The 25,529-nt window shown below is 40.0% G+C and overlaps 1 protein-coding gene across 1 annotated transcript in view; it reads left to right on the top strand.

Annotated features, from left to right (window-relative positions):
* Nucleotides 1-1,546: 1,546 nt before the first annotated feature.
* The window catches only part of LOC121945048 (calcium-binding protein 7), a 32,150-nt gene continuing 8,167 nt past the window's right edge, over nucleotides 1,547-25,529 (top strand). Inside the window, exons 1-3 of the mRNA XM_042489049.1 lie at nucleotides 1,547-2,406; nucleotides 24,228-24,371; nucleotides 24,514-24,626. Of these exons, the coding sequence (XP_042344983.1) occupies nucleotides 2,298-2,406; nucleotides 24,228-24,371; nucleotides 24,514-24,626 (366 nt within the window). The 5' untranslated portion in view covers nucleotides 1,547-2,297. The remainder of the gene's footprint in view (nucleotides 2,407-24,227; nucleotides 24,372-24,513; nucleotides 24,627-25,529) is intronic.

The following is a 25,529-nucleotide window of genomic DNA, read 5'->3' as shown; positions in this document are numbered from 1 at the left end:
TTATTTTAAACCAAACCATTATCTTTTCTGTTAATCCAACCACATAGTTTTGTTACCTCTATTGCTTCTTTCCTAAAGTAGTTTGATTGCCAAAACCTAAGTTTCTTGTGACCACAGAAGTTTATTTTGAAAAAATCACTGTGAAAGTAATGAGCAAAAATTGACACAGAAACTGGCAGGGTCAAAACTAAAAAAAACAAAAACAAAACAAAAAGAAAAATCTATTAGTATAGATTTATATGTCTCTGAGCTGTTGAAGGGGGCCTGCATTCAGTACATAAGGGTTCAAAAAGTTATCATCATTCTCTTTACACTTGAACATGAATGCCATCCCAGAATGACAACAAAGCAGTCTGTGAAAAATATTTGATGACTAAAAGCTTAATATATTGAAGCATCCAGGGAATTATGGTGTCTCAATGTAGGAATTTGGTTACTTTTCCCACTATGTCATGGGCCAGCCCTGATCAGTTTTTAAAATTTCCTGGGGGAGAACCTCAAAATCTCCCATTTTGTATCTTTCTTTTCCAAATATTGAAACACAACATACAACCACCACTCCCTCCTCCTCCTCCTGTTGAAAATCTAAGATCATATACATGTGATGCAAACTATGTATGAAACATACAAATGCAACATATCTGTGTGTATAATGCCAACATCTTCCTGTGGTAACTGGGCAGCCATGGAACCATCACAGCATGTTATACCCAGACGTAGCCAGAACATCACTGTAGCTTACAATATGGTGGACTATTATTTTAAGTAAGAACACTCTAGAAATAATTAAACATAAACACAGCAGATGGAGGCACCCAAAGCTAAATCTCACTTTCTGGCCCCAACAGGAACTATAAACAGTTGAAATGAAAGAGACTTTTTTTTTTTTTTTTAAACCTGCTTGACATGCAGACTCCTTTCATTTTAAGGGGTTAGGTGGTCATCAAAGATTCAAGTGGCTTCATTTACCATTGCCCTACTGTGCTTAGCCAACCATGTGAGTATAAACATACAACAATTCATTTCAAAGGGTCGCTGTGCACAGAGTGGTGCAACAAAGCATACAACTGGAGACGATGAGACACAGAGAACTGCTTCCCCTCTGTTCTTTCTCTCTCGCAATCTATAAAATACTTCTCACTGTATGTCAACATATCTTAACCAAACCAGCAGCAGATGCAGTTTTGCGTCACTACAAAACTTCAAACGCATAAGAGCGTGGTCATCAGCCTTATGGATTATAATTTACGCAAATGGCGTTGCATTCATTTTTATAATAGCCTCGGCACAGGAGGAAGTCGAGCATACACCTACAATACATGATCATTAATAACACTTTATGGTTTTAGTCTAACACCGGTGAGTAACCGGAATGCGCACGGGGAGAGTAATTGAACAGAAAGAGAGGAAGCGGGGGGGAGCGAGGGGGGGAGCGAGAGTGGGTGTGTTTGTCTCTCTCATACATACGTCTGCACATATACACACTCTGTATGGGTGTAGGCAATCCCTCCCGCATAACACACAGAGTGACGAGGGTGAGACTGGAGAGAGACATATCAGATCCACACAGAGAGCTTCCTTTCTCGCAAAAAAACACTCCTCCACTGAAGATGGAACAGCTGGATCGCAACGCGCCCCCGTACCCATGACCAATTAAGCTTGAGCGAGCAATTATTGTCTTAGAGGATCGCGCTGACCATCATCTTTTGACGATCTCAAGAGACACGTTTAGAGTATTTCACGATCAGTACCTTAAGTGTAACACGTCGTGGGTTTTTTTGTGTGGATTATCTGAAGGTGGCTGGATGTTGAGGACGGAGTGCGTCAAGTGAGCGCACGTATCCAACAAGTGGATGCATGCATTCGCTCGCAGCAAACAAACGCCGGGACTGAAAGCACAAACAAGCAGTGGATTGATAACCTGCAAATATCGATAGATCGGTTTACAGCAGAGATTAATGATAATCAAATGTGGGGCTGGTTTGTGGTGATGTATATATGTGCGCGTTGTCGGCCTGAGGTAGTTTTTGAGTGACTTGGTGTGTTAACAAGGACATTTTTTTTCAAGCAAATAACAAAACTGCAATGAGGTAAGACACCACGTTCATTTTTCTTTTTGACCGAAAGCAAGATTTCCGCGGACACGCTGCGGTATCCACCGTCTCCCACCTCACCCCTCTCCCCCCATCCATGGACTCGCTTCTTCCTTCCCTCGGCGACCGTGGGGGGAACTTGGGATTCTGTCTTTAGACATTTCTGTATGACGAGGGCGCAGGTGGCAACCAAAGGTCGCAGCCATGCCGATGCACCCAGTCACCTCCACGTTGATGTACCGGGGGATCTGCACCATCCCTGACATCCTCTCCTACAGCGCCCCGGTGAACCTGCCCGAAGACGAAGTGGAAGGTGAGGTGTTACCTGCTCGCGTGTACCTGGGGGTGCACGAGGCCAGGAGGTGTTTATGCATAACAGTGGCGGTGTGTGTGGCTCGTGCGGTGGACATCAGTCAAATAGACGCGCGGTCAGCACCTTGGACAGCGCTCAGAGTTCCAAACAGAGATGCATGGCAGCTTAAAAGAGGCCCGTTTTAGGGGGTAATTTTCAAAATCCTCCCCTTTTCTGATCTTATTATATGAAAGAGGGTGTGCAGAAATAATCACTTTGTTATCTGTGTTTCTAAAAGATCAGCTATCTTGTTTCGATTTTCTTCCATTGATTGGAAATATAGATTTGCATCAAAAGGTTGCCCTCGATGTGGAGCTGCTTTAGTTAAGAAAATATGGCATGCTTGTAGCCTTTCTGCCATAAAGTGCTGCTTCTTGCATTGATGCATTGGCTCTAACTAGAAGCAGAAGCTCCTGGGTGGAAATTTGGGCTCATGGAAGCCTGATTTCACAAGCCCATTAAGTCTACACAGACTTTCTGATGGAATATCAAACACTTCAGGGCCATCTGACCATTTTTAATGGAGGTCTGTGATATCTTTGCACCACAGCTGCTATATGATTCAACCAACATCTCTTGATTTAACCCTCTGAAACCTGGAGTAACATCACTTTATTTGTGCTGCTTTCAGATGCCTTTTGCAAGTATTTTAACCTTTGAAACCTGAGCAAGTTGGTGCAATTTCTTTAAAAAAATGGGAAAACAAGCAATAAGCCCCTTGGTAAAAAATATTCAAAAAATTGCCCAATATCAGGAGATTTATAAATTATTTTCATAAAGCTTGGGGAAAATGTCTTGGGAAAAAAAGAAAAGAAAAACATTGGGAGACTATATTTATAGCTAAATATCATAATTACATATTTTAAATCATGTTACAGAGTAATTGTAATAATTTTTAAACAGTTTTTACATGTTTTGAAAGACATTAAGCAAATGTGTCCAGGTTTCAAATGGTTAAAAAAGTTCTGTGAAATCATCTTCAGCACTGCAGAGGCACCCGACAGCTTCTCCAACAAGCATGCTGACACATGACAACTACTCTGAGCAGTTCATTTTTTTGCTGGCAACCTGAGAATATTCATGCCTGGAGCACTTGTGATGTGAACCTGCGACATCTGCACATTATCATGCAGCAGCCCCCGGGACGGTGCTCGAGTCCCAAAGCGAGTGCGTTGATGGCAAGTTGTTGCCATGTTTTCAGCGAGGTGACACTGTACGGTGGCTTGATGCATCCCCACTGAGTGATTTGTTCAGTGCACCTCTCATCCTTGTTACCTTAATAATGCACACATCGTTAGGGAAACTAAGCAGAGACAGGTTTTCGGCTGATTTGATTGCTTTGCTGGACAGATTGAGACACATCAGTGTGCACACAAAAGTGATGCATTTCTGATTAGGCTCTGACTGAAATGCAAATGTGAGTTCCATACACGCTGGGTCTAGTGAGGGATCTTGTCAGTGGATGCTGGTGCAGAGAAATCACAAATAAACCCTAAATTGAACCTGGAGTTGCACACATTTGAATCAAACACACTCCTGTCTCTCTCACACACACATCTGCAATACTGTTGGCAGGGAAATGCTATTCAGCATTGAGGTTGGTATTGATTAAAAAAGCTGATTGGAAGAGGCCAAACATGATTAGTTTGGACTCCCACAAGGTGTGCAATGAATGGCTTCAGTACCTTTTGCACAACACCTGTTTCATACAGAAACATCCAGAAAAGACAAGAATGGGTTCAAGATAAACCTGGCTGTTTAAAGATTGCATTGTGCCCTCTGTATTTTATACTCTATTGCCTTTTTTTCTTTTGCTTTGACATCCAACAAACCGAGCCTGTGATAAAAGAGAAGTGTCAACATGTCAGTGCCAGAACTGATCTTTGCACAATGTCATGGCCATGATTATAGCATTGCATCACTCAGCGCTTTATTGTCAAACTTGATTTCCAGTGTATGGAGACCTTGCGTGACAGAAATGTATTTTGCGCACAGCAGCAGCAGAGAAAAAAAGTCTGTCTCATATTTCAGCGTTATTGACTCTTGAAGAAGCTTTTGGCTGTTAAGATTGAGGAATTTATGTTTGTTTTTAACCCTTCCATTTTAAATTTTGTCAGCTTTGGGCGCAATAAACAGGCAGCAATTCATTTCGACTTCACTTAGTCATATCAACTCGTGCTACCTTGCTGCAGTCATTCTGTCACAAGACAAAGTGAGCCATTTGGGCTTTACAGCTCAACTTATAGTGGCAGTTTGACTGGAAAAGCAGTGGGATGCTTTGTGGAGAGAATAGGAGAGCCCGAGGTAATGCACGGTTAACAGCGGTGACAGAGGCTTTTTCTGCTGTTGTAGAGCATTAGTGATCCCGTGTGAGTGATGTCTTCCAGGTTGTGAAAGAGGCAGACTTTAAAGGCAGCGTCACTGAATAGATTGAATGTTGTTGTTGTCAAGAGCGTAACTGGGGTTCACAGCTTTTCCTGCCAGATATCACAAAATGGGAACAATATGAATGTGACTGAGCTGATTGGTTTGTTGATAAATAGCTCAGAAAAGTGACATAAATGCTTTATTGTGTGCCAAGACTTGTGCTTTAAAAGCTCTTGTTTTAGCTTTTGGGAACAATCCTGTCTCTACCCTCATCATATTTCAGTTGCTCGAAGATGGAGGACAGTGCTGCAAGCAAGCAGCTGGGATCAGAAAGCATTTTCCTTCCAAGCACTATAGTGTCGCATGATACGTTCACCTCCATTTATTTTGGATTTCTACTCCGATTTCACAACTTCCTACATTCTTATGTTCCCTTTGAGGACCAGCCCACCCATTAAGAGCTCAAAATGTACTTAACAGATTTTTTTTTTTTATAAGCTTGATACTTTATGATTCCAACTCATTTTATGTGAATTTAAATGATTTTGAAATGAGGATGTTTCAGAGGTCTAATATGGCTTCCCCTTTGGGTCTGCTGTAAAACACTACTTATATATGTAGGATTTTTATATGCTTTATGATGTTGATTGTACCTTTTATGCAGCATAACCTCTGAAATCCCAATTAAACCTATAGGGATTTCAGTTATTGGCGTTTCATAACAAAGACATCAAATCTTGCAAACATGTAACTATGTAGGGCTGGGCAATATATTGATATTGCTACATAAGACTATACATCTTAGATTTTGGATATTTTACATCGTAGTGTTGTCTTTTCATGATTTTAAGGCTACATTACAGTAAAGTTATGTAATTTTCTCAACTTACCAGATTCTTCTGGCTCTTTTATTATTTGCTTCTTTAGCCACTTAGTAAGAGTTTGGTGTCCAGACTCCGGCCTTATCACTCCCTGCAGATATGTTTACATAAGATATTGGGGATTGATAATCAAATATCTTCCCCCACAAAAGTAAGTGTATTTAGAGCCCTGCACTAAACTAATGACTATGTTCTGCTGCTGAAATAAACATTTCAAACTTGAGTTCTTGGACTGAACTGATGATTATTTATTAAATATCTCATTGTGTAAATACACTGTGAAAACACCAATATTCAACCTTACACTATCATTACAATATCGATAATCGCGGTATTTGGTCAAAAATATAATGATATTTGATTTTCCCAACTATATAGGATGATATACTACACACTTATTTGCCCTTGTCTTAGACAGTTTGACAAAAAATACAAACATATAAAACATGAAATGTTTCCTAATTCAATGTAATTACAATGCGTTCTTTTTGTTAGCTTTATTAAATGTGCAAGCCCTGTATGCATTTAAGGAAAGGGCTACCACTTCAAACTTTTTGATATACTGAGACTTAAAAATAAGGAAAAGAAAAAGACTTGTAAATGAGAAAAAAAATGCAAAAAAATTATTGTTTAACAACCAGAAACCATGGGCCATCTGGAAACATGGGCAATTGAAAATGAGCCGCCAACAATGTAAGACGATGCAAAAAAGGAATAAGCGACAGTGCACGAGTTAAAGGAGCTGATGGGATCACACTTCACTGGGATTGTACCTTGTATAATCCCATGTGACAAATAAACAATGATTGAATGTTATTTTTACATATACTTCAGTGGGATCTGTTGGTTCCCAAGCATCAATGGGAGGTCCAGAAGATTTTAAACTTCAAACACTTAATTTCCTGCATTCTGGTTAACTTTTTATGCAGCAATTTCCACCTTTTCTGCATCAATTTATGGTCTAAATAACTTTAATTTAGTCAAAATGAAAGTCCTCTCTTACTTTCATGTTTTTATCGGGAGGGGACAAATGCACATGTTCTAAATACTGAGATGGACGTGTCCCCTGTGCCCTACCCCAAAACCTAAGCCTATGCCAAACAATAAGGACGTGAATCATATTTTTCCAAAGAACAAAGAGTTAATGCTATTATGACTCCTAGATTGCAGATATTAAGCTCTAAATTATAATACGTCATTGATCAGTCAGATTTTGACAGCTGTGACATCTCACTGCTCGAGCATCAGTCTGTGTCTCGTCACCACTTGCGTCTCTTGAGAGACGGACGAGAATTGCCTGGAAGTCTGGAGTGTCACATACATCAACGCGGCCATCAGGGAGACAGGGCTTTGTCACAAAATGAAATTGCACATTAGTGAATATGTGTGTGTGACTGCATGTATAGGGAGAGGAGGCTCCAACCCTATTGGCACGCATAGCCAAGGACTTGATTTTCAATTACTGGCTTGGACACCCCAGGGATTGGACCAATGGCGCCATACTTTGCGGCCGAGAAGGCTGTCAAAGCTATAATTGGAACAAAATGCTATTTTTCTGACGCTCTATAAGTTTGTGTGTGTGTATGTGTGTGTGATGGACGGTGGAGGGGTGTTGGTAAGTACCTGAATGTACGACAATGCAAGCATAAATTGAATTTTACTCCATATTCTCCATTTCCCCTCCTACACAAGAGGAACGGAAAAAAACAGTCGGTCATATTACTGGAGCTCAATATAGTTTAGACCTCCTCCACCACTAAAACACACACACACACACACACACACACACACACACACACGCACAGCTCAGTGTCAGTATCACTGCAGGTGGAATTAAGTGGGTAGCCCATTTCCACACTGCCTAACAACAGCACTATTGGAAACAGCTTCGAAATAGTCCCAAGGCTGAGCTTAAAGCATTTGTAACAGGCCCCAGAGTGAGGCTCATGTAAACAGACGCCAGAAGTTTCCTGTAGACACAAAGCAAAAGATAAGGCAGCGGCAGAATGTTTGCATCTTTCTGACAAGGTTATGATCAGTGCAGTTTATTTACTGTTTCATGTCAAGCCTGCTCTGGCTTTCTTTACATTCTTTCTCATTTTTATTATTTTTAGTGTTGTAGAATCATACTGAAAACAGACTTTTCTAAAATTAAATGATACATATTCTTTTTTCTGTTTTTTTATTCATTCGCATTATATGTCTATAGAAAAATCTTTGAAGATTGCTTGAGGGTAGCTGTATATTACTATTTATCTAATGAGTTAGGCCCAAATTTCATTTGCTACTGACAGACTCTCAAGACAGTTGTCCCAAAAACCTCAAAATAACTTTATTCATTTGGGACCACATGTGAAAATAAATCGTGTTCATTAAAAGTCGATACATTCTTATATCCAAATTAATCAATCCATTCAGCATGCAGGAGTGACCTGCTACAACAAGCTGAAGCCACAATGTTGCTGACTTCTTGCCAATGAAAGTAGCTAACACTAGTTCCATAAGCTGCTAAAAGGGAAAAGGAATGAGGTATAAGGGAAATTTATTTGTCAATATCTTAAATGTGGTTTAAGAAGAAATACCAGATTTTGTGATACACTCTTTTGCATACTGGTGACAGCATCATGCATTAATGGAATTATTAAAATTTTGTCAAATTAGATTCAATAGAAAAATCTTCAACAAAACATTTGAAGGTGTAAGAGCAATGGGGCTTATACTATAGTGCACCACTTTCTCACACATCCAATCCAGAGGGCATCAACGTAACCATAGAAACTCACTACAGCTGAACTTCCACAGCCAGTGGCGTTTCCTCGCTTCCCGCCAGCCTCACACCTACTGTATGGCGCAAGAGGACAAAGTGGGAGAGACCCCATGCTGATGGCAAAAGAGCCATAGGCTATGATTACTCTGAGCAGCATGCACAGGAATAACAATATACCAGTATTTCTCTCTTTTTACTCTAATCTGATTAAGTTACTAAATTTGTCACAGGTCGCTTTTTTAGAAATAAAGTCACTTACAATTTTCTGTTATCTATATGCTAATTATTTTTTGGAAGCAAACCATTTAAGGAGCTGTATACAGTATGTAGAGCAATAATATAGCAGCAAACAACTAACTGTTGTGTCAAGATTAAGAGAAGAAATGGAGTTGAAAGCAGAGAATGAAGTCATGCTACCTCTGAGTGTGTTGTAATATGAGCTTCTCTGTTCTTTGTTGTTGTAATCTGAGCGTCTCTGTTTCTTTGTTGCTATAATCAGAGTTTCTTTGTTCTTTGTTCTGGTACACAGATTGGCCCTGCATGCATGTTAGTGTGTGTGAGTTGCCTGCATGTATCCCACTGGCTAGTTAATCGCCACTGCTCTGCAATCCGCTCATACTGTAGGTACTCCTGATATCGGGATGCCGTTGTCATGGAAGCATTGTGCCCACCCTCTGGTTCCCTCCTGGTTGACCCTGTTAGCTCTGTCAGCACTGCTTTCTGTTCTTAGCACTGTTTGTGCTGTTGCACTGTTAACTTCTGGCAATGTTAGCTGCCAGGTGCCAGCTCAGCCGCCTCCATGTTGAGCACTGTTAGCTGCTAGCACCGTTAGCTGCATCTTAGCTACCTCCATGTTGAGAGTCATGTGCAAACAACCTGTGAATGATAGATATTCTCTGAATATCAGCTAGAGATCCTTTAATACAAATAACAGCCTAAGTCAGTATACGTTGCAGACTTTCCTCTACAAATGCAGCACAAATAAAGAGAAAAAGAAGCACACAGAGGAATTCACTATATTTACATGTATGACGGACATCATATTTGAAGCAGGAGCTGCTCTTCTGCAGATCAAATTTTCTTCAAATTAGAATGTCAATTTACACCATATCAGACCTATGGTTTCATACACCGAAACATGTTTAATGATACTTGTTTTTCCTTCACTCAGTTTCAACGTGTTTGGTTGGCCATGAAAGCCTTCTCTTAATCACGTCAAGGAAACATGAAAGTGTTTCCCGAGCCAAACCTGTCACAGAGCCCCAGCTGGGATGAATCTCTCAAGGAGCATTTTAAACTCACTGAGTAACTGTCTGCTGTAATCGAAATCAACGCCGCCTACGAAGTTATCTCTCCATTTGCTCATGCTCGTGGTGACTGATGGGGCTTTCCTCATCTACAGATCAAACATAGCTTGGCTTGTCACTCCTCCCCAGAGACAGGAAGCTGAGATGTTGCAAACAGGAAGTGACTGGAATAATGGAACTGAAGTCGCTGATGCCTAAAGCTGGATTTATGGCAATTATGTTAACATTCTTACATTTACTCTGTGATATATGTGATAGTTTGAAGACCTGCCTTGGTTTATTACTAAACCAGAGACTATCGGCATGCAGTCATCATGTCTACATTGTGTCACTCACTTTGTTAGAGAGTAAACTGGGTGCACAGAAGGTTTGCAGTTGAGTCAGCTGCATGGTCTTACTTGGAAGGGGATTAAGATCACTTTGACCTTCTTAAAATTGCTGTGTTTTAAGTAATGATGGTGGCATTGGCTTTAGGCATAGCGTGGTGGTGGCACCAACAGTTTGATCCAAACTAGCCAATGTAGTGGAAAAACGAAATATGATAAACACACATTAATGCACTCCTCATGATGAATTTCAACAACTTCTGTGATCTGTTGTCATCTAGTACCACAAGTAGGTCCAAATTTTAATTTGTCCAGTATGGGTTTATGACCATGTACTTGCAAAACCAATGACATTTCATTAGCCCAAGCTATACTTTGTTTTATGCTAATTAACAAATGTTAGTGTATAAACACACTAAACTAAGATGGTGAATATGGTAATATATTTGTGTCACATCGACATGTTGGCAAACTGACACATGCATTTTGCTTAAGACTCCATTGTGTCTAAATAAAGCCTCACAGAGCAACTTAAACTCATTCCCAGATCCTTAATACCAACTCTTTGCCCCTCGGCATCTGATACTGAGGCTCAAGGCACCCTTTAGTGTCTTTATGAGACGCCCAGGGCCTAAACTTACTCCAATGTAAAGCCATTGACAACAATGTTATCCTTGAACAAACAGTAAGAAATCTGTGTAGAAGAGGTCAAACAATCACGCGATTTTCACCCAGTAACTGGCTGTTTGTTTCCTGTATGAAACCAAAAGTCATGTTGTTTGAACCGAAACCATGATCTTTTTCTAAACGTAATCGTAAAAGTAGTTTTGGTGCTAAAACCTTTGTTTCCTCTTTGGTGTCATTTTTTAAAAGACACTATAGGTATATAATGAGCAAAAACTGACATGTCCAAAACTGGAGCTAGAGGGGTAGGTAGGGTGTCATAGTTTGAAGCGTAAGGTCCACTGTCCAGAGTGCTATTTTTTACAAGTTGAATGTGTGTCAGCTACAACTATGTATTTACACACAATTATAAATATCCCTTTTACAAAAACAAAGGATACTTGGCCATATATGAATGAAATCAGTCAATCAAACATGGCACTGAGTATCTTTATATCATGTATCACAACAACATGTAAAACTAAAACACGTGACTAAATTGAGAAAGCAATGTGCCCTGATCAAAGCTCAGGGTTAGTAAGTGTCAGAAAAAGAAAAACAATGGCAGGAATGCTTTAAAAAAAACAACCAGTGACACTAAAATGACTCTGTATGTATGGATGATGAAAGTCAAAAGTCGGTGCTCTTAGCTCATGGACAGGATTAAGTTTTTTTTTATACTCGTGTGTCCTTGTATATAATATGCAGTTAAGAATATTTTATTTAACTATTCTGACTTGCACACTGCATTTTGGTTTTTAAAAGTAGTTTGCTTTCAGTAGTAAAAAATTTAACACGCTACTGGGGCGTCTTTTTCAACATTTTTAGTCGTTCCCTCAGCAGAGTTTTGGGGACTTTTGCAAATGGCTTTGACTGACAGCTGCTCAAGAAAACACTGACACCACTGTGCTCCTAATGGCATAAACTGCCTGTGAGGCGATCTTGATGTTTTTGCTCGACTCCTACTGTAGCTGCGGCAGAAAACATTGACTCATTTCTTTGCCCTGAGGTGGAGGGTTGACTTCCATTCCTTTGGAAACACTTACATGAATACAAATGAAGATATTTAAAGACACCGGCATCTGCTTGGCAAGAAAGAAATTATGCACATAACGTATTGCTGGTGCAGAATCCGTGGGTGTTGTGGGGGTGAACTTCCAAGGGGTCAGCTGCGACCATTTTAAAGCACATGCTGCTAAGACCACTTGGATATGCTGGCTCATTTTCACACGTGTGGAGTGTGCAGACAATCCAGATGTATTTACCAAAACCAAACACTTACTCTCTTCTCCTGTTCACTGTTGCTATCGACTGCTTGTAGCAATGCTCTCTTCCAGGAAGCCAGAATTAGTTCAATTATTGTGCTCTTAAAAAAACCCCACCTTGTTTTACCCTTAAATTGGATCGCCTAAACAAAGTCTTTGTTTCCTCTTGCATAGACAAAAGCTTTTCATACCTTCCTACAGGAAAAAAAAACACATTTTTCATCAAAGCGTTCTTGCTCTGACATACTATTGGAACAAAAAAGTGAATCAAGCAAATAAAAAGAGTATTTTTGCTGCCAATGCCATCACATTTCCAACTTCTGCCTTTCAAATCCTTTGACAATGTTACAAGTCTGGCAAACATCAGCTCATAACTCAGAGGGCTTTTGTTAATGACTAACAAAGAAGAAAAACATGCGGCTGAATGTTGTAATTGTTAATTTACTGCAGAGTAAAATTCCTATCAAGTCTGCAAACTCAGTGTCAGAATTTAACTTTGGTGCTGCTGGATTTGTTACTTTTTCCTCTTTAAAACACAGATGCAGGATGGTGACACAATATTGCATGAGAAGGAAAGGTGGTGGACCTGCAGTGAAATATCACTTATTTCAAGCTCGTTCTCATTCAAAGTCATCAAAACCGAAGGTTTTGCAGTGCTGTTGGCGTAAAATCCTGACACCAAATACCATCTTTTGCGTCAGTGCTGGACGTTGTCAGCCTAGAACGCCGCTGGACAGAACCGTTTGCGGTGGTCCTATACACTGCCAGAGAGCCAGACAGCACCTGCTGCGGCAGCATGATATGTGGACGGTCAGCGTAAGTTGAGGATGTGTCAGGCCGCAAGCTGTGGCAGGTTGCAGGTTGAAAAGTTGCTGGTAATGAGATAACATAAGGAGCATGGAGATGTCTACAGGGTGAATGGGAGGGGCTGTGGATAGATACAACAAACAGCAGCCTTTCCTGCGTTCACTTCCTGATTGATTTTGATATATTTTTTCTGCACCTTACCATGTGCCTCCTTCCCCTAATCCTAACTACCTGTGCCCTTGTTATGTAATCCTAACTGTCCATGCCAGCATGAGGGTTTGCTGACATCCCAGCATTGGTTGACATGTGTTTCTGTTGTCTAAACATAACCACGTGCATCATCATCCCACCATGTGCTTGTGTTGACATAATGGTAAATAGCAGATGCATTTACATATCACATAGAGTGTGATAAGCAGATCCTGAAGTCCACTGTAAAGCGGCAGACGACTTGTGTCAACTTGGGATGAGAAAGTGTTGTTATTTCTGTTTAAATGCCTTAGAGGCTTTCCTGATTAGCATTAAAAACCACTTAGGAAAAAAGCTATGGACCTTGGTGAAGAAACACAAATAAGACAGGAAGATTAACCTCATCCATTTTGAAAAAGGACGTGGTTCGTGACATTACAGATCTCCTGCACTCGGGACACCCATTAAAACGCTCTGCTCGTATATATTATCAGGCTGAGAATAATAAATCTCACTTTGTATGTCTCGCCGCCACTGAGCTCAATCCTCAACTGTTCCCACTCTACCTGCATGATGGACGGTCGTTTTACACAAACTGCCAAACAGACAGGCAGGCAGGAATGGATTTTAAAATGTCTCTCTAGGTTGTATCACCTGCCTGGATGAGATGGGCGGCATATGAAAAAGCTCTGCTTGACATAGATGGTGATAAAAGGTATGAGCAGAAAGGAGCCATATCTAAGAGGGTGAAGTGACCCAGCATCGCAGCTGGTGTCTGACAAGTGAAACTGCTTCTGAAGTGTGGTTTTGTGAAAGTTTGTGATGATATAACTAAACACTAATGTTTAATGTATTAATTATTGGCTTATGGGGAAAAAAAAGTTAAATGAGAAGCTTGATAGTCCTCTAATATCTTTATGCTAAATATGAAGCTACTGACAGATTTGAAACTGGCTTTGTCTAAAGTTGCCAAAATGTGTCTACCAGTACCTCTGAAGGTCAAAAATGAACATATCATATCCATTTTGTTCAATCTGTATAAAATTCAACTTTTAAAATTAACATTAACAGTTTTAGAATGGGCTGTGTTCTGGACTATAGACCCTATCACAGTGACATTACACTACCATTGAAAATTACTTCCAGGAATACAACTGGCAATTGATTTCAACTGCTGTTTTTTTGTTGGCATTTTAAGCCATAACTGTTACGGTTAACGATATATAGGGTGCATTCAGAAACATTCAGCTGGCACAAACTAGACAGTTTGTAAAATCGGAGCGCTGTTGCAATGTACCATTCGGTTATCCAGAACGTCGCCCTCTCGGAGTGGCTGAGCGCACTCTTGGCACCCTGCCTGCAGAGACAGAGCAGCAGAGCGCCAAATGGAGTGAATTTGTGATTAACTACATTGTTTGTTAATTCAAATAGAAATAGAACGCTCTAATTCGAACAACACCTCGTGTAGCGCGTCAGATTGGATTTACAAACGCACTCATAGTTAAACATGGTCCGACCTGGCATTTCTGCTGTGCTTATTTTATGTACTTGCTTTAGCAGCAACAAAGAACCACCTTAGCTTAAGTGTAGACTGCACTATATTTGAAAGATTTTCTCTGCTTTATCTCACACACCATACCCATCGAGGCAGCAGTAGTCCAACAACTTCCGTGTTCTGCCAAGTAAAATTAGCATTTTTGTCAATGGAGTCTGGGGGCTTTGAGGTAACTGCTCCAGTGTCCTATCGGAAAAGGCAGTTTCACATTACTGTGTAAAATAATCAAAATATTCTTAATATAATGTACAATTACACTGAGGATGTTTTCTTTTCAGATGGGCCTTTAAAAAAAAAAAAAGAAAAAAAGAAATTTCCAATTTAAGCAGCGTTTGCTCAGCTCTATTTAATTTTATGTATGTGATGTGGGGTTTTTCTACCCTGAAGTTCAATAAACATGATTTGGTCTTTTTGGTGGCAGTTGTCATGCAATCAGCAAAGACTTGAGGGAGTTGCCTGGACAAAAAAATTATCCACTACATATCCCCCTTGTAAAATGGCAATTTTTTGTTTTTAACACAATGTTTTTTATCAAGATTAAATAAACGAGAAACTGCATATTAGTTAATTAATGTGCAAATAAGGTGCTCCCTGTTTCTCGTCTTTGTACTAAACTAGCCGGCAGCTCATGATAGCTTCATATTTACCACACACAGTGATGTTTTTTGCATGGTATTTTTTGCCCCTTTCTGCCTTATCAGAGAAAGCGCTTTACATTTGCCCATTGGGAGCAACTTTGTCGCCAGTCAAGGGTCAAGGACACTTCAACATGCGGACAGGATGAGCTAAGAATTAGCCAAACTTGTGAGTGAAGGATGACCCGCTCTGCCTCCTGAGCCACATCCACCCTAATCTTCTCATCTGACTCTTTGCTAGAAAGAGAACAAACAACTTACAAGACGTCAAACCATTTCTTTAGTATAAAAATGGAAGAATAGTGATTATTTCTTTGAATATATTTAAAATAATAAAATGCTGAAATGTTGATATTTTCTTGTGCGTTTTCATCAGTGACCACTTCATATAGTCTCTGACATCCAGATCAACAATCAAAGTCTCGACTACGTTCTCAGTTAATCAGTAACTGTAATGTGGCATGACATCCTGCCTTGCCAAGCTGAGTTTTGATGAAAAACATGTGGTGGAGATTACAGAAGAATATCATGAAGTGCTGTGATTGCATCTGTCGGGTAGGTTAAAGTTGAGTCATTTATTCCCATTTTGATCGATTGCCATGAAGGAGTGGATCCAGCAGACTTTATTACCTGTGAAATTAACTGTGATGAGTTCTGGAAGGTGAGGTGCTTTTTCCCTTGGGTAATATTTCTTTCCTTTGATGAACAACGCTGCAAAGTCTACACCAGACAATAACAAAATCCAGCGGTAGAGAAACGGGATCCATAAGCGAGCCCATAGCCTTAACGTGGTGGAACTGATGAGGGCGTGTCGGATAAGCTGTAATGCAGAGCGGAGGCTTTTGATTGTTCACTCTTGACCTTTGTTTGAGGTGCTTCTCATGGGTTTTCGCCTTGTGGATATTGGCCCCGGCTCAGCTTGGTATCGGCTGTGATGATGAGGACTCGCAGCTTTGAAAACGCAAGAGTGAGGGAGTCAAAAAAAAAAAAAAGGAGACAGATCAATGATTTTACCCTCCCTGCTGGAAAAGAAAGCCAGAAAGAGGCAACAGAGACGGGCTAAAATTTCACAGCCTTTTACTGACATCAATCGCTCAAGGTCAAGCGGGGTTTAAGAGGTTGGCTGGGGGACTTTTTTATTGAGGATGAAGCACCTCGACCTTTCCAACTTTTTTTTTTCCTCTTTCAGTTTCTCCCTGTAGCGGTGTTAGCGAGGCTTTGGCGAGGTTAAAGCTCTTCAAATTTCATAATGGAGGGAGGAGTTTCTATCCAAACCCAGAGATGTTTTTTTCCTTAAGATACAGATGACTTGCAGTCTGCCATATACCCCTTTTTAATACTCCAGAGCCTTATTAGAAGCCTGTTATGGTAATATTCAAATCTTCCGGGTGTCCAAGTCGGCCCATATCCAGCTAAAGATGGATTAAGGTTGCAATACATGTTTAAAAATAGTCGCCTAAGGTTCACCCCCCCCTCCACAGCAAAGCAGTGTTTTTCTCACACTGATAAGGTCTTATATAAAGAGTGGGTGTGCTGCAATTACCAATCCAAAGCAGCCTTGAGCAGATGCAGGACTGACTGAGTCGAAGAGGATTTCCAGCTCTGAAAAACAGGCCCTGGATTACATTCACGGACACTTCACTGCTACAAAAGCCCCGGCATTACCCGTTCTGCTCAAAGTGCACCCCGTGTAATTAGCAAAAGTTTTCTCTGCTGCTAAATTTAGACTGAAAAGGGGTAAAGCTTTCTTTCAGGCATGCCTCGAAAACCCAAATAAATGCTTCCCATGTGATGTGTTTCCGTCTGTGAGGAGAGAGAGTTCTTTTAATTTCTTTTCTGGTTACTTTCTTCTTTATCATGTGAATGCAGCCGAAGATGATTACTTTTGTAAATTTTCTTCACTTTTTATCCTCGAGAGTCTAATAGAAAACGCCACATAGAAAGCTGATGTCATGCCCTTTGTCGCAGATGCTTCACCCTCGTGATGAATCCAAGCTTTTTCTATTCGCCTGCATGAATCAGCTCCATTTCCAAGCACTTCCCGGCTTTGTCTGGTGCTGCGTACAGTTCACAGACTGTTCCCGCGTCTCTGTGCTGCAGCAAGGATCTCGTGCACCTCATTGATATACAACAACAGTGTACACCGGAGAGCGGAGCGATGGAAGTACACACTGCACCTTTCTCTTGTGGGAGTACGGCTTCAGATGCTCAACTCTCGCAGCTCACGATCTTAACTTGGGCTTTTCATCCCCTGTCAGATCACACCACAGGGGACCGCATGGCATCGCATCTTTGAAGGCCAACAAGCACCTCTCTACATCAAAGCAAATACCACGCGCTTTCAACAAAAATATTCACATCTCCCCAGTGGAGCTGTGGTCTCAGAGACCGAGTGGAAGATGCAACAACAGCAGCTTCTAAAAATAAAAAAATATTTAAAAAATCGTATGTATATTAATAAGGTAATGGAGTAAAATGTAATTTGAACTGAAAGTGAGATTAGCTGGAGTATAGAGACGCCAGAGGCAATAATAACATCTGCCGCAATGAAGGAAATATCTAAAATGTGACAGTTTAATTTTGAATGAAATGGCAGGCTCATAATATTTGCTGCTTTTAGACCAGTTTACCGTTAACCATTCAAAAGAGGTCAAATTTGATCTTTACAAGCAAGTTTATACACATTAGCTGATTACTTTGCAGTTTCCCTGAGCTGGTAATTAACCCAGTTACCAGCTGCACTGGCAGGCATCTCTTTCTACCATAGACACGGCAAAAACCTGACTGTCCGCAACCCGGCCAGGACAGAACGACAGACAGTCAAAGTCAGTAACTAGCTGGTGAGCAAAGTGGAATTTTAAGCAGCTAAGGAGTCTCTAATCTACCCAAACCAAATCTACCCAACTGGGTCATGATTTCTGGAAAGAGATTTTTCTATTAAATCTGTCAAAAGTATTTTTTTTGCAGCTTTGAGCACCATAAGCGCAGTGCCATAGTTCCACTTTATTGGAGAGAAGGAAGACATCTCGGACGATACCTTAGATTAGACCTTAGATACCTAGATTTTGGGTTGAACGGTCCTTTAAATGGTGCTCCATGGATGTTTGATGCTTTTAAAAGGCAACTGTTTGCCAGCATTTTCCTCATGAAAGACTTTATAAGGTCATAACATGTCAATGTTAAGTTTCTAACTTATTAATGCAGAACAATAAGTTTTCATGGATCTTTACAGCCAATAGCAATAAATAAATCCCCCAAAATGACTAGTTAATGAATGGATTAAGCAGGAAATGAGTCCAGAACAGTTGCAATTAAGTAATCATTTAAAACTACCAACCAATCAAAAATGCCATATATTCTTTTGGTTTCAGCATCTAAAAAATAAGGATTTGTGGAGGCTGGAGATGTGGAGAAGCGAGGGTTGGATCTGTCTCATAAACTGCCCAGCCCTTAAATATGCATAACTTTGGGCCATATAAAATGTAAACGGGTGAAATATATAAAAAATCACCCCTCTATAGTTGTCATGAGTGTTGAAATTAGCTCTAGAGACCACAACCAGTTTTTGTATCAGGCCTTAAATATGTTTATTTCATTTTAACATGGGGATTAACTCTGTTTTGGAGCCGGCATCAAGTGGCCATTAGAGGAACTTCAGTTCATGGTACTTACTCATTGGCTACTTTTTTCAGCCTCAGGGGTTGCAGCTTGATTTTATAGAATACACAATTGAAAAAGATACTAATGAGATTAAGAAACAATAAAAGTAACAATTAGTTGCAGCCCAAGACCATGACATCTTTAATTATGTTATATCCAAGAGGAAATGTTTAACAGATGTAATGTGAAACAGCTGTATGCTGATAGCTGCAATTAGAAGAATAAACCAACAGTGTGAACAAATCTCATCATTGTGGCCAAAAAATAAATCCCTATCCACTCCTTTATTTTTTTTGCCTCTATGATTTGGCTTTTGGGAACATGAAAGTAGATTGTAGCTCCTGACCCACTGTTGCTTTAATGATGTGTGCCTCCTATTTAGATCCATTTATTTCAAGGCTACATGACTAAGCGGTGGTTAAATTTTGCCAACTGCCTCTCTTTGATTGGGCAGGATAATTCAGGTCAACTGTGCAGGCCCACACCAATATCAGAGCTATTTTATTTTTTTCGCCAGAGCATTTTATTCACAGTCAGGGAGAGAGAACATTTTTTGATTCTGACAGCGGCAGTTTCTCAATTACAATGGAGTCACTGTGGGGGCATACATGTGGATTTGGCCCATTTTTCGGGCTCACGGAGTAAATTGAAAACGGGAGAACATAGTTGTCCCTCCTGAGGACAATTAAGATAGCGATAGCACTCTATCTGGATGTGGTCAGAAAGAGAAATTAATTCTTTTGGAGGATGATTAGTCAGCCTCTTTTGATAAATTGGAGTGGGGATTATGTATGGTGCTTTGCTTTAGAGACTTGTCAGTACATTCTAGTAGCACTCTGTTTGTCCTGATTTCAAGCCAAGTGGGGATGATAATATATTTGTACTGGCTATACATATTCCACCTTTATAGCTGTTTATCTCACTGGAATTGATAAGCCATTCATAATATTTCTGGCCCATGCAGCACTAAGGCGTTCTGTAAATGGTTTGTGACAGAGTATAAAATCCACCCACTACAAATTGTGTCTGTATTTCATTACAACACAACAGAAACTTTTTATATCAAATAACGCACTCACCAGTCAGATGTTTTTTGTTCACCTTGGCCTTTTATCAACAAATAAAGCTTTCAGGGGAGACAGAGCATTTGCTGAAACTGTTTTGGCACCTTATTTAAGAGTGTGTTTGCCTCCTGCATGGCGGCAACATGTGTTTTTTGTTTGTTTTTCTTTTTCCAGGGAGCGTCTGCTGGAAAGCCCCTCTTTGTAGAGTAAGCAGATGGAGCGGGGACCTCAGGTGGATACTGAGGTTTTGCTATTCTATAAACAATAAGATCACATCCAGAGACAGAAAAAAAACACAGCTGGAGGCTCTCAATGATTCAAAGTATACCTCCAGTAAGACATTTTGTCTGGAAAAGCAGTGTGAAAAATAGCTGCTGTGAATGTCACTCTGCGGGGTTTTATAAATTGCATGCCCAGATGTAATCCATTGTAATACATGATTGCCAAGTACCCTTGTCCCCGTGGCATGGTTTCGATTCTGCGGATGTGTACTTGATTACAACTAACCATTTCCTGAAGCCCTGCGACTGCATTATACACGGAATGACACAAGCGATTTGCTGCCATCATTGGGGTTTTCCTTTTTGTTTATCCGACTGAAATATTTGTCTCAGACTGTCACGCTGGTGATTTTTGGCCCTGAGGCTCGGCCATTTGTTGCTGCTCTGACACTCCGGTAAATCACCGGGGCAGCATTTAGAAGAATTTGCAGTGGATTGATAAAGTTTGCTTACACTTCTGTGACTTAACAACAACTAATTGCCTGTAAGCTGAGAAGGGAAAGTCAATTAAATTCAAATTGGAATTTTTATTTCTCCTAACTTAAAAGTTGTTATTGTAAGAGACAAGTTGTGCATTATTTAGCAACAGCATTCAGCACATTATGTCTCATTACTCTTTCAAAACCAATTTATCTTTAATACTTTAATCTAAAATTCACAAAATAAATACTGTATTTCCCTGAACCCTATCACAAAGACTGAATATGACTCTTATATGACTATATAATGACGTATTTTAAGGTTTCTGATTGCAGCAGATTAGAGAGATTACAGATTCAACATATGATTTTCTGCAGATTTACTCCCTGCATCATCTCCATCTTAAGATTCATCTCCCGCTCTGCTCTTTTGTGTGCTAATCAGCCATGTGACACGAAGATGTGACAAGTCTAAAACTGTAGGTGACTTGGTTGTGGATGTTATTGCATATAAATGAAGGGATTGGGTCCCTCATGAAGAGTAAACAGGCAGAAAACAGGGGAGATGTGCAGTGTGTCTGAACGGGGGAATTAGCTGCTTAAAGATTTCCTGTAGTGATTGTGGCTGTGTGTTAGCGGGGGGGCATCCTCTGCTCTGTTTCTCTGTGCTCCGCAGAGTTCAAACTGTGTGTCCAGACCTGTGATGTCTTTCTGTTAGATTCTATTGTGCTAAAATTTGAGATTCAGTAGGCAGTTTTTGTGGTCTATTTGGGTTGTTTTGCCTCTGTTTATTTCAAACCAACTGCTTTTCCTGCTGACAGTAATGTGAATGTGAATGTTTTTTTATTATCAAGTTATGTATAAGTGGTACTCCACTGGTTTAATATTACACTTCTGTGAAGTCTGGGGATTTGCAAGAGACCAATTCTAAATGGTCAAAATCAGTGCATCTGTTGTAAGCAGTTTTCTGATATGAAGTCCAAATGATGTCCAGAGGATCAGGTTCAACAAAAAGTTGCCCTTTCACACACGTAATACACAACAGGAGTGCAGAGTGTACTCTGGGCACAGACAGAGCCACAGAACACCATGCCCAGCTAAAGTGAAACTGAACAGCTGATTGTGCTGGTAATAGTTAGTTTGTGGTAGTGTGACTGCAGCATGAACTGGTGAGATTCAAAATGGATTCAACAGAGGATTATGGAGGTATACTAAAGCTGATCAGCCCACATCTAAAATCCATCTGTTGCTCTAAACCCACCAAGAACAGAATAATCTCACAGTAGAGGATTTTACAGATTTGTAGGCTTTCATAAATCACTATTATTACAGGTAACACAATACTGATTCCAAATCCATCAAAAGTACACCAAACATCATCCAAAAAATAAAGAAGAAAGAACCAGAACTCTTCCATGTGCACAACTTCAAACTACAGATATAAAGATTTTCCTCCTGGCTAGTATCATTGAAAAAAGGGGCCTTTATTATTACTTCACAAATAAAAAAGACCTATATTCAAACCTCAAATTTGAACACAGCTACATCACATCTATTGAGTGATTAAACAAATTACAGCAATGATTCTGGACTTACTAAAATGAAGCACTTTGAGATTCTCATATTCTCTGGTATTTACCAAAAAAATCACACATCATCTAGGTTAAGAATCTAATAAAAGATTTCATGAATACACACCTCAAACTCCCCCACAATTCCAACAAAGAGAACTACCTCAAAGTAGAGGAACAGGAAAGTGTATAGAATAGTATCTCTTTGTTAGACTCTCCCTGTCAATGTCTTTAAAGCTCTATGCCAGCAGTTTTTTTTTAATGCAGACTCTGTTAAAAATGTCCAGTCTCCAGTAAGAACTGGAAAAACCCTCATGATATCATAAACTGTAACAAAAATGTTTTCACTGGCTGACTCAGTACTCGCCATAAATAGAAAGCCGATCTGTGGAGCATTCCTTCAACTTACAAAGTAAAGCAGCAAAACTGATATATTAACATGAAATTATTACAGATTACTTACCTAAAATACTGACTGCAATATGGACTCTTTGACTATTATATATTCTTAAACACCTATTTTTATGTATTTTAATTATGTATATTCTTCATCATTCATATAGTTACCATTATAGACCCTTCATGCATTGAAGCTATCTTAAAATCAGCTCGAAAGTAAATTGCAGGAATCATTTCACCTTTGATTTTAACATCAGCTCTTACACATGGGGCATGAAGCAATCATTTTAAGTTGGCAACAATGGCTTCAAACAGTGGGCATCATATTCTAACCTTTTTGTTGTTGTTTTGTCTTCCTTTCTAGAAATTATAGTACGGATGGGACTGCCCCTAATTCAGGTGTTATCACTCTATTGAATGGACATTATCAGTAATTACCAGCGTCATAGACATGGGTTACACCTACTAGAAGGTTCAGAAGGCTGTCACAAGTTACAGTTTCACCTGGATGGGCATGGTTTTGCAGGAATAGCAATGCTCACTTTGGTGAGGTCTGTGAACCCTGTCTGAATACATTTTTGTTGTTGGACATAATTTAGTCCATCTAAATGTCATTTCTGCTTGAAGTTACAGGCAGGTGTGAGTCATAATCCTAGGACAAAGATTGATTAACTTACAGCTTTTGCGGTTATGGTTTTGATAGCTTTTCCAAGACGACCCAATGTGAGCTGACCTAAAGGACATAAAGGCACTGCCCCCTGGTTAGGTTTAGGAAAGAGGTCATGGTTGGGGCAAAAATAAGTATGTTTGTTATGTGACACAAACTTGCGTGTGTCAGTTTAAAATAAGTTGATTTTTGGTTTTATATTGGACAGAAACCCTAGTCTCCTTGGTCATGGAGACTGGGGTTTGTCATGTGTCAAAGTCATGTGTTTGTTTGACCCATCCTCCAAGCCTACTATCCCTGTACACATATTTCCTTGCTTTTCATACTAACATTTCATCACCTAACTTCCTCCTTTACTCCAATATTTACTACAGCCACAAGAAATGACCACCTAACAATAAGCACAACCATTTAATGGTCTGATAACGTCCTTCTGAACCCACTAGCAGGTGTAGCAGACCCCATCTAAGTCATATCTATGAGGCAAATGACCATTAATAGAGTGATAACGTTCAGAGATGACATCTAGGAAATGCAACCACAAGAATGCTAAATTTTTCCCACCTTATTTAACAGCAGAATGTGTTATTGTTATCTTATTTTTGGCATTAAAGCTTTTCAGATTTGGCAGCCTTGTAGGAGACTCAGACTTCATAGGTTTGACTTATCCCCATTATATTTTAAGTGCAAGGACAGCAAAGGGCACTGCCCTTTAAAATGCTGACAATATGTACCTATCTCAGCTCTTTGTTCAAGGGTATTTATCTTATTTTGACTCTTTTTCTGTCCTTTTACTGGTAGAATTTGTTCTCCTGAGCTGCCAACCCTCATATAACTATGACTCAAGCATTGATGCGGCATAACAAATGTGTGTTTGCTGCGTGGAACATTTCCCACTTTCATATCCTGCTCTGCCGTAAGATTAAGCTTGTGTGTATGTGTTTGTGTGTTCTCTGCAGAGATCCGCGAGGCCTTTAAAGTGTTTGACCGTGATGGGAATGGGTTCATCTCAAAGCAGGAGCTGGGGATGGCCATGCGCTCCCTGGGCTACATGCCAAATGAGGTGGAGCTGGAAGTCATCATTCAGAGACTGGACATGGATGGTGAGGCAAACACACAGCTTGGATTTTTATGATGTGGAGTCACAAAGGCACAGAGGCTTTTCTCTCTGTTTGCCTACAAAACTGGACTATATAGGCAGCTAAACCAGCAACAATAAACACCAACTGTTCCTCTTTTCTGCAGGCGATGGACAGGTGGACTTTGAGGAGTTTGTCACTCTTCTGGGCCCAAAGCTGACAGCAGCTGGGATGCCAGATAAGTTCAACGGCACTGACTTTGACTCCGTGTTCTGGAAGGTGCTCATTATTCAGTCACTCATTTTCTGCCTATTAGCAAGAAGATAGACAGCAGAGTTGCAGCAGTGGAAAACCTCTAAGCGCAGAAACATTAAGACTCAGTACGACTTTAAAGGAAAACCAGTTTTAATTGCTGCATCCACTGGGTTGTTAATGGGATGATTTTAATCTTGGAGAGGTTTGGATTCCCTTAAGAACTGTGTCCCTCATCAAGACTTCTCCGCCTCTTTGTGTGTGGCGACAGTCTTATTACTTAAAACATTAAAGTCAATTTTTATGTAAAATAGATATTAATTTATTTACAGACACCTCATTAGATAATCAACTGCTCACTTTGACAGTGGGATGAAATTAATGGGATGGAGCTCGTGTCTAAGCCTCCTTTGTTGTGGTTATGTGATAACGGCACCAGAGTGGCTGTCAGAAAGTGAGGCTCCAAATCAAGTGTGAAAGAGAGGGGGATTTATGGGAATACTTGGTGCAGGCAGTGAAAAAAGAAGTACGAAAAAAGAATCACAACCAAAGACACCTGCTGGGAGAGTCAAGAAACCCAAGGGACTGCTGCAAGGGCTGCATAGCCTCACATAACATTATATAACAGAATCGTAGTATCAAGCATGTGCTGCCGGATTGATCACACAGAGCCTCTGGTCACACTGGTGAGCGCAGCTCAAGCTGAGCAGAAAATGACTAACATAGATGAGCTTTCCAAACAGGCACAGTTCCTGGATTGGCATTTTTGCAGGGACGTTTTGTTGTTAGTTTTGGGTTCTAGTCAATCACAGATTCTTTTTTTATGTAACTCATATTTTACAAATTGCCAGTGGTTGAATATATCTAAGTACAATTACTTAAAAACTGAATTACTTTAATATTATAATATTAATAATATATATTTTTACT

This window comes from Plectropomus leopardus, chromosome 6, assembly GCF_008729295.1.
Source record: "Plectropomus leopardus isolate mb chromosome 6, YSFRI_Pleo_2.0, whole genome shotgun sequence".
Lineage (NCBI taxonomy): Eukaryota > Metazoa > Chordata > Actinopteri > Perciformes > Serranidae > Plectropomus > Plectropomus leopardus.
Note: the sequence above shows the minus strand (reverse complement) of the source record. Positions and strands in the feature narration are given on the sequence as shown.